This window comes from Cylas formicarius, unplaced genomic scaffold (assembly GCF_029955315.1).
Source record: "Cylas formicarius isolate icCylForm1 unplaced genomic scaffold, icCylForm1.1 PGA_scaffold_7__23_contigs__length_41026272, whole genome shotgun sequence".
NCBI lineage: Eukaryota > Metazoa > Arthropoda > Insecta > Coleoptera > Brentidae > Cylas > Cylas formicarius.
In genome coordinates, this window is record NW_026844352.1 from 29,127,869 (window position 1) to 29,138,634 (window position 10,766).

Here is a 10,766-nt window from a genome sequence, read left to right on the forward strand (position 1 = left end):
ACGAATTCAATTAACAAAATCTCAAATGATTTATCTTATATTTAATTTTTTCTTACTTTTTAATATATTCGAGGTTTAAGATAATACCAGTATAAATTCTTGTTGAATTTAAAGCTGCGCATATTAGGTCACTTGTTGGCAATATTAGGTAGGGCGTCCATTAATACGTGGCGAAAAACCGACTCTATGCTACACACTTTAACAGATTTAATAAAACTTCAGAATTCATGTTTAAAGGAACATTTAATAGTTTATTATTATTATTATTATTATTATTATTATTATTATTCTTAATATTATGATAAATAAAAAGTTAAAGTTTATAAGTTCACCAACAAAAACTTATTTTAAATACAAATAAAATATATACTAACAAAAAACTTGACAACTATGAACTTTTTAAATAGAAATACGAAAAACAACAAAAGCATACAGAAATTTCAAAGTTTGTTGATACCTTCATGCGTCAAAAAATAGGATTGTGATCTCATAGCCAACTACATTTTTAAATATTTTGATATTTCTTTATTGTTTTGATGCAAGATGAAACGAGCATTTTAAGAGGAACATTTTTAACCAAACTTTATGGACCAAAGTAAACAACGCTTTTTAGTTAACTTTTTTTTATAGATTTATTTATTCAAATTTGTTACCTTGGTTAGTTAGCTTATAATCTTATTTTTGTTAGATAGCTAGATAATTAACCATTTGACCAAAGACTAAGGAGATGATGCAATATTCAATCAGTTTATACAGGGTGTCCCAAATAGGTGGTTCCGTTTTGGCAAATTTGTAATTTGTAATTTATTTTATATTTAAATTTAGTCTACTTACTTTTTGAGATATTCGAGGTTTAAGATAAAACTTAATAAATTCTTCAATTTAATAAATTTAAAAAGTTTGATGAGTTGGGTTTTTTAGTCAATTTTGTCATATAAATATTTAAGATGTTATTTTCTTTTTAAGATATTTTTTACCTACATGTTGATATTTGGCATTTAGAAGGTTATATACTTGTACATACTCTCTATAATTATATATTGAGCTTGTCCAAAACATATCTGTAACTTTGAAGTTAAAAGTTTGTAGTTTGTATTTAAATATTGGAAGTTTTTGTAGGTATACAGATTTGGCGGAGTATGAGTATTGCGATCTCGGAGACTATTAGAGATACAAAACCTGCCAAATGGAGAGAGTTTTAGAAAATTTACCTGTACTTTTTATTTTAGATTTTAAGAGCTTTTGGTAACCCAAATGCAATGAGGTATCGCGATTTTTGAAAAAAAAAAATTCCTAGTAAAAACCTGCCTAAAATCCGTATTTTGTTTCGTTAATCTTGGGTATATCAATATTGAAGTATTTTTGTTGTACAGTGTCCATGAAAAAAACAATTTTAATTTTCAACTCCCAGCACATTTTTTATATAAACTTTTGCATTAAACGAAAAATAACTGTTTTGAATTAGATACTTCAACCCAAAAATATTCTGTCACAGTAGATGCAGGTTTAGTTTTTTCAAGTGATTACTCAATCAAGACTCATTTGTAAATTCCATGTTCGATTGGAAACGTTGTTGTCGCGCGATGCGCAATTATTGAATAAAAGCATAAAAGGCATCCTATTGTCCGGAAAAATGTGATTATTGAAGAATGTAATTTCAAAAAAATTTAGGCCCAGAGTTGAAGTGGAACAAAAAAATTGTTTGGGAGACAATCCTCATATTTCATTATTTCAAGCTGTCTCAAAAATATTAATTTTCGTTTTTTTCATTAAAACTCCTGGTTTTTATTCCGCAAACATTTTAGCCCATGGTTAACTTTTTGGTTTAGAATTCTGATTTAATATATTTGACTATTAGTAAAGAAATTATGATGTACAGGGTGCGGCAAAATGATAGGTACTGTTTGGGAGAAAAACCAAAGTACATTAAGCAAACTTTTTTTTTTAATTATTTTTGAAATGTACATTTTATGCCATTTAGGAACGTTATTTTTTAGAAATGACGTCTTTTAAATGACGGCCATTATTGTCGATGGATCATTTCTTGGGGAATTGAGGCAATTTCTTGTCTTATGACTGCCTTTAATTCTTCCAGTCCGCGGACGATGTGTGAAACTCTCGCTTTCAGGTAACCCCAAAGAAAAAAGTCGCAAGGCGGCAAATCAGGCGAACGTGGCGGCCAATCAAGATCACCCCATAAAGACACCACTTGGTTTAGGAACATTTCTTGAAGAAGATTTAGTGAACGATGCGTTCTGCTGGAACCAAAGATGTTCTTTTTGATCGTTGTTCGACTCGTTCACTTTTGGACGCAGGAAATTGTTAAGCATATCAAAATATCGATCTCCGTTGACTGATTCCGTTATTCCATCTTCTTCGAAAAAGTAAGGACCCCACACGCCGAACTCCGAGATTGCACACCAGACGGTGACTTTTGGACTGTGGAGAGGTCGCTCATGAAGTTCCTGTGGACTATTTGCTGACCAATAACGGAAATTTTGCTTATTTACGGTACCCGAGAGGTGAAAGTGAGCTTCATCGCTAGACATGAATACAGCGCATGCATTTGGAGTGAGTTGTGTAAAATTCTTCGAACACTTCTATCGGGAATTCCCAAAGCAGCTGCATGCTTACGAGCTGAACGCCTTGGAGACTGTTGTACGTAAAACCCATCGACGAATTGTTCTTCCATCCGGAACCGCGCCATGCCTCAAACTGATTACGAAAGGCGCGCTGCGTCGCTATTACAGATTCCCCGTTTCTAATAAACTCCTCAACAACGAAAGCACGATGCCTCTGCTCGTGCCGTGTCGATAACTGGAAATTGCATACTTTTGTCTGCATAACGCGAACCACAACAAACCGAATAACCACTATTTGAAATGCTGCCTATCTTTTTGCCGCACCCTGTATATGTCATCATCATTCGTTGATTGCAATTGTTGTCAAACTATTTCTCAATTTGAATCGACAGTCAGCCTCATATGGGAACAACACAAAATGATTGAATAATGTACGTGGCGCTTGTAGTTTCAGTACAACCGTATAATTATTAGATTGTATTATTATGTTTTGGAATTTGCGAGCTGAGTTAAATAGATAGTGTGAAAACTAGAGATAGTATTCATATCGTGTGATATGTCCTTCGAAAATAATAGCTAACATTAAATATTGTTTCTGTGGATAATGTTATTACAAAATATCTATCTTTTTGAAATCTGTTACTGTAATGCTTGTTGAAACTCGTGTAACACTGATAAACCAAGTACCAATGGGTTATTAAAAGCCGAACAAGAGACAATTGTACAAAAATTTACTGCACAAGTTTCGAACCACAGGATAATTAAAAATTCAAGACAAATTTGAAATTATTAGCTTGGACCGCAGATCAAGAGGTTGTGATAGTACAAATGTTAAAATTAGGTATGAGTTTAACAGTTAAAAAAATTCTTTAAAAAATTTTTAGTAGAACACATTTTTATTATTTTATGTTGTTAATCTTTAAATAAATAATATTTTATTAGCTTTAAAATGACCATAACGTAACGGAGCCACTAACGTTTAATTTAACTAACCAAAACTAAACTACCACAATAAGTTCTCCTATTATACTATGTCAAAAAAGTACCTAAATAATGTTGTGCCGATGCTTGTAAACATGTATAGAGTGATCGATTTAGTTTCAATTTGGCTTCATGAATAAGTTTTACGTAATAGAACACTCAATTTTGGATACAAGCTCAACAGATGATTATTCTATCATCTTTTTGAGGATGTACCTACTTCTTCGCATTGCTTTGTAATTACCGTATAACAAGCATAGACAACTTAACCCTTCATACTCCACTGTATGTTTATTCAGTACCATAAACAGCGAAATTTAACGCTATCATGTGTACAAGGCTTAAATTTCACAAACCAACCTGCAGTTTGCCCAATTTTTTTTTGAAACAACGATTTCCACATACTTTACTTTGTTTGTAAAACTTTACAGCTGTCATGTTAAACGCAGCAAGGTCTTGGCAGCAAAAATCTAGGTTTGATTGACTTACGCTTACCCATTTTACGTATCCGTCATCAACGTTATTATTTGATGTTTGCAGTTTCAACGTTTATGGTAATTCCATAATGTAATACTAAATGAATTACAACAAAATTAAAAAATACATTTCTTGTTTCTTGTTCAAGTGCCGTGTCTTCCCAGAACATTGGTGATCAGTCGTATGATCTTCACTTTATGCGCAGCAGATCTAAATAATGTGGTGATGCTTACTCCATACCACTGACGAAGATTTTTGAGCCAACACGTTATTCGGCGACCACGTTTTCCCTCTATTTTTCCTTTCATGATTATATGGAGCAAATTCATATTTTTTACTCCTCATTACGTGGACAAAATACTCCAGCTTTTTTCTTTTAGTGGTATTAAGTACCTTTCTTTCTTTGTTCATATGTAGCAGAACAGTTTGATTCGTCACTCTGTCCACCCATGACATCTTCAACAGTCTCCGGTAGGCCCACATTTCGAAAGCCTCAATCCTCTTATACATGGCTTCGGTGAGGGTGCGTGGTACCATGCCGTAGAAAAATATGCTAAAGACATAGCTACAAAATTCTTAAGGCTCTTAAGGAGTGCCTGAAATGAAACGAAAAAGTCAAAATATCAAGAAGTCAAAATAAACTAATTTTTTCCATTATGTTTACAAAGGATTGTAGACACTTGCAGCATGCTATAAATTTCTGAACAATACCAAGAACTCACTATGTATTGTGGAATGTACTAGCAGCGCACTGCATTCCAAGAATGAATCGACCATAATGTGAAATATATCTGTTTATAGGAAAACATAGTCATATTTATTTTTTTTTAAGTTTACTGATAAACTGACCAAAAATATCATATCCCATTTTCTTTATCAAATAACTAAACCGAAACCCGCATCGTATAAACCGGTATCTAAATTTTTATCACCGAAAGGTTATCAAATTTGGCGCGAAACGAGCGATTATCCATCGCAACTCTACTTCAACTGTCACAGAAACCGTCAACGTAAACTTGTTCAACGCTAAGACCTTGATTATCAATTCGCGCGGAAATATTGCCTCGAATCGTTTTACCGATCAAGCAGTCGACCGAAATCATGACATCAACCGATACGTATTTCGTCGGCGTTGATGTCGGTACCGGTAGTGTTCGCGCCGCATTGGTCACCGATTTTGGGAAAATTTTAAGATGTGCCGTGGAATCAATAAAGACGTGGAACCCCCAGCCGGATTACTACGAACAGTCCTCGGATGATATTTGGAACGCTGTGGTTAAATGTGTCAAGGTGATTGTCATTAAACAACATTTGATTTTTGTATGCGATAATATTGAACGTTAAAAGGTTTGTTGCAATGAGACAAAAAAAATATTTATTCAGTGCTTTGATTGTACATACACCCAGCTCCCATGTAGCACATGATTCGATGGTGTAGTGTTTTTACGATCATTTTAATGTGACAATTTAATCAATTCATGCCATGTTCTTTTTTTATAATAAGGCTGTCCACGAGTTGAATTTTAACACATTATCCCTGCCAAACGTGAAGGTTTTGCAAGAAAACTGCCAAACACAGTGGTGAAAATTGGTATCAACAAATAGTCTTCGATTTTACATAAATCCAAATGCCGTATGATCATGATATAGTAATAAGAATCGTTATATTATCGATTATGTCACTAAACATGTCCTTAAAAATATTTTCAATATTTTACGGACATAATACTTTAAACTTAAAAGTTCTTATCTTTGAATTCCAACTAATTCTGCTGGATGATCAATACTTATTCACTGAATTCTTCGAAATTCCATTGGAATTTCCTCCTACCCACTTCTTAGAATAGTTTAAATTTCCTTTTTTTTAAATTTAACTGTTTGCCTCATGGATTTGAAATTAAAATAACTTGGACCCAGTATCAGCAAAAATATCCCCCCCTAAATTAGAGACACGCGGAGATGCAATCAAAATACTTAAATTGACGCAAAAAAATGATAAGCATTCCTTTTCCGTCCTTAAAACTGTATCTTAAGTGGTTTTGTTCTATCAGTCCGACGGGTAAACTTAAAAGAAAATTATTTGAAGCACTTTTGCCTGGCATAAAAATTTGATCATTTACTTCAGTTATAAGACATTGCGCTTGAGACCTTCCTACGAAATAAAATGGTGTTTAAATTCTATAAAAAGAATTTCAATTACGAACCTATTAAACTCCACCATCAAACTGCACAAAGTGACCAAACGAACCAACAGTTTGATTCCAAAAAATATTTTCAAGATAACTACTGACGACGTTGATTGGTAATGAACTTATTAAATATAATATCATTAATTAGTAAGTGCACAAATGCCACTCACCTATTCAATTAAATACCGTCCTTGCTTAAAAGTATACAGTTTGAACAAATTTGTTTTAAACAGGTTTGGATGGTAGGATTAATAAATTCCTTATCAAGATTACTTTATCCGGATTTATAGTAGTCATGTGTGAGCCAGATAAATCGCATTGCCCTGAAAAGCAAGATAAACTTTAATTTGAAAAATTAAACATCTCGTAATCCATTGCATTTTAAATATTATGTTAATTTAATGGCATTTTTTATTTATATTTTCAGGTCGTCTCAAATGGCATAGATCCCAAAACTGTGAAAGGGATTGGGTTTGATGCCACCTGTTCACTAGTTTGCGTGGATAAGAAAGGCGATCCACTGACCGTCAGCTACTCAAGTGAATATTCCATTTATGTTTTCATTTATTTAATGTACATATAAATTTGTATTTTGTAAAATATTATGCGAAAAATAAGTTCTTTTTGAAAAGCAGACCTCCCAGATCGGTTTTGCTGTTTCATTTTACATTGTAAGTTCAATATGGAAACATTCAAGTTTGTATTGAAAAGTACTTGTTCCCATTCGAATTTCTGAACTTCTCGCTCCGTCCCCCTCTTCTAAGAAGTGGGTCAAATCAAACTTCTTCGCTGGTAAATTCTGGAATGTTCAAATATATACTTCCCTCTTATTCCTTAGATGAGAATGAGGAAATAAGAACGGAGTTTTCAAGAATACTTCCACAAAATTTAATTATTTCCTAATAATACATTATAAGAAATTTTACTGCCAAGCGAATAAATCTAAGTAGATTTGTAGCATTTTCTTTATGAATAAGTTATATTTCTATAACTTTTCGACCAGATTTGTTTAGATTTATGGAGAACAGGCCTTTTTTGAACTGATCGTAACTGAAATCAGGTGATCCTAGAAACACTCCCATAAAGGGTTATAAGATGTGTTGCTACAATAGAGATTCCATTGGAAAATAAATTCCAACAAAGTCAATGGAATTCATATCTCTAATCAAATTCAAACGTAAACTAGATTATATAGATTAGATAGATTTAATTTTCATAAAACAAGCGCATTCCAAAGAAAATTTACTTCTCTAAATAGAAAAATGAAAACTACTTACGGTGTCTGTTAATAAATTCATCTCGAGCGATTTAACATGAAAATACTCTTTTCAAGAAAGCAACGAACAAAACATAATCCTCTGGATGGACCATAGAGCGCTTAATGAAGCCGAACAGATAAACAGTACAAATCATAGAGTGCTCCAGTATGTTGGCGGGAAAATTTCGCTGGAAATGGAGACACCCAAATTGCTCTGGTTGAAAGCACATTTACCCGAAGTGTGGAAAAACGCGGGGTTGTTTTTTGATTTACCAGACTTCCTTACTTGGAAAGCCAGCGGGTCCGAAAGCAGGTAGTTTTTTTTTACATTTTATTTATCTTATAATGAAATTTGTCGCCTCAGATCGTCGTGTTCGCTTGTATGCAAATGGACGTACGAAATGAACGTCCATGGTGTCGAGAACTGGAACGAGTCGTTCTTCGAAGCAATCGGTTTGGAAGATTTAGCGCATGACAATTGGCGGAAAATCGGATCCACTGTATTACCGCCAGGTCACTTACATATATTTTATTCGAGAAATGTGCAATTACTTTTTCATTTTAGGAACTCCGGTAGGACAGGGGTTGTCAGAAAAAGGGGCTAAGGAATTAGGTTTGCTTGTAGGCACCCCAGTAGGAACATCCATGATCGATGCCCATGCAGGTGGATTGGGCCTGATTGGATGTAGAGCTGACAATATTAAAGCCGATTTTGAAACTAGAGTCGGTGAGATTGCAGATTTTCTCAATTTTACCATTTTCCATTACTTAAGAAGATGGTTTGATGAGCATGTTTTATTTTATTTATGTTTTTTCTTTTATCTACTTGTGTAGGTCTAATTTGTGGTACCTCTACGTGTCACATGGCTGTTTCTCGAGAACCTTTATTTACCCCTGGGATTTGGGGTCCTTACAAGAACGCTATGGTTCCAGGAATGTGGCTTAACGAAGGTGGTCAAAGCGCAACTGGAAAACTTCTAGATCATATTATAGACTCACATCCAGCGACGACCGCCATTAAAAACAAAATCGGAAACATGTAAATAACAGCACAAAAAGTACTAGCTTTAAATTTTCTTTTCGTTTCAATTATGATGTATACGTATATTCTTATTTATCGTTAGTTTTAAAATTTTTAGTGTAACCTAGTTAATTTCACAATGTTTTTTTTTGTCTTTTGGCTTCAATGTCAGAACAAACCACTTGCTGAACAAATTTTAAATTAACCGCTTGGTGTTGCACGTCTCCCAAATCGTAATGAAAAATGTAATCAAATTTTATTTGTCCGTTTTATGCCTATTATAGAAGAAATTTGTAGTTGTCAATTATTTTCTTAATACGAAATGTTATTCTGCTACCTTACACTGCTTCAAACTTTTGCATACTTATTACTCTCTATTTGTCTATATCTTCAAGGTTATTTAAATATTCAGAAATTGTATTTTGCTGAGTTAACCCTAGCAAGGCAATAAGATGTCTCCCAAACTTATTAGATATCGAAGTGAAATTTGACAGCCATTTTATTTTGTGATTTGTAGGCATATCCAAACTTACTTAAGTAATGTGTTACACGACCTAGCCAAGAAGCGAAATTTGAAATCTGTAGCATTTCTAACCAAAGATTTGCACGTGTGGCCCGATTTTCACGGAAACCGATCTCCTATAGCAGACCCATCTTTAAAAGGCATGGTATTCAAGGCTCTTTTAGTGAACTTCATTGAAATTACTGCGTTATTTTGTAAATACAGGTTTCTGGTTTATCCTTGGCCACTGACGAAGAGAGTTTGGCGCTACTGTACCTCGCAACAACTCAAGCAATTTCAGTAAGTGTGGCAACAGTTTCGCTTTCAGACAAAAAATGACGTCTATATTTATTTTTTTTAGTATGGTACCAGGCATATAATTCAGAGGCTCCGGAATTCTGGATACAAAAACATTAAATCGACTCTAATTTGCGGAGGCTTGAGCAAAAACCGCATATTTACGGAAACGCAGGCAGATGTTTGTAATTTACCGGTCGTTTGCCCTGAAGAAGCCGAATCTGTGTTATTGGGGGCTGCCATATTAGGTAAACGTTAAAATAAACACATTGTGCCTATTTTTACGTGAATTTTTGTTTAGGGGCCGTTTCTGCCAAACACTTTCCCACCTTGGAAAAGGCTGTTCAATCGATGGGAGGTAAAGGCATCGCCGTGTTGCCAAAAGCTGACGTTGTGGCATATCACGACCGAAAGTATAAAGTGTATTTAAAAATGTACGATGATCAAATGGCTTACAGAAAAATAATGCTATAATAACCGGAATTTGTAAGTGTATTCCCATATACACATCTTTTTGTAGCAAGTTTATCACTTTATGATATTCTTAAAATATAAAAACCCGAATATATCCCTTCTCGAGACGAAATTAATTTTTTCCCGAGACCTTTTTCAATTATCGTAAAATTATAACTTTCGTCTTTTTTACTTTCATTCAACAGGATCGCGGAGCTAATGTAAATGAAGCCGTTTCGTGTTGTATTGGTTATTTATATTGCTATCGAAAAGAGTGAAAAATGTGGTTGATCACTGTAAAAAGAGAAGGAGGTCACTACGGATTAAAGGTTGGCATGCTTGCATGGCAAATTAAGTGGATTCCAACAGAACAGAACAGAAAGATCTGTGAAACGTAGGGCTAAAGTAGCTGTAATTAGAATGGCCTTCTTCTACGCAGTTGGCGTAGGTTTCAAAGTGCCGATCACCAATAAGCAGCTCAACCTTTGTTCTCGCCCTAGAGTTGCCCTGATATTGTGTCTCTCAGTGGAGCACCACCATACCAAGACAATGCGTGCTCTTATCTTACCACCATCCACCAACACATCCGGATCATTTAATTAACGTGAACTGTCCAGGAGAACCGGTTTCATCGCCACGCCCTGCATTTTGTCGGATTTACCGACAAGCGTTTTTGTTTACACCCTTCGACAGTTCGATCAAAAGCACTTTGCTGAGCTCCGTTACGGTTCCTAGATACTTTCCTTTGATAAAAATATATAGATCGTCCGCGTAAGCCTGTGTGTAGTAGTCCTGGCTGTTTAAGTCTGCCAGAACATTATTCACCAGAAACGACAAGAAGAGAGGGGAAAGAACCCGTCCTGCGGGTCACCCCTCTTAGGGTCACGTCCAAGCGGCCACCACTGAGCATAAACCAGATCTTTGAGCCACCGCATCACTATAACTCTCTTTTCAGAAAGCGCATTGTCAACTCGCGATATAAGTTGATAAAGTGGTGTGGATTTCT

General features: G+C 34.7%; 1 protein-coding gene across 1 annotated transcript; it reads left to right on the forward strand.

Moving 5' to 3' along the window:
- The first annotated feature begins 5,037 nt into the window (after positions 1–5,037).
- LOC132704581 (FGGY carbohydrate kinase domain-containing protein) lies at positions 5,038–9,884 on the forward strand. The gene is made up of 10 exons (XM_060674673.1): positions 5,038–5,330; positions 6,657–6,768; positions 7,563–7,800; positions 7,852–8,000; positions 8,053–8,214; positions 8,322–8,526; positions 9,026–9,176; positions 9,236–9,310; positions 9,372–9,555; positions 9,609–9,884. The coding sequence occupies exons 1-10, from the start codon at positions 5,142–5,144 to the stop codon at positions 9,779–9,781; spliced, it is 1,638 nt and encodes a 545-aa protein (XP_060530656.1). The 5' UTR covers positions 5,038–5,141; the 3' UTR covers positions 9,782–9,884.
- Positions 9,885–10,766: the final 882 nt, after the last annotated feature.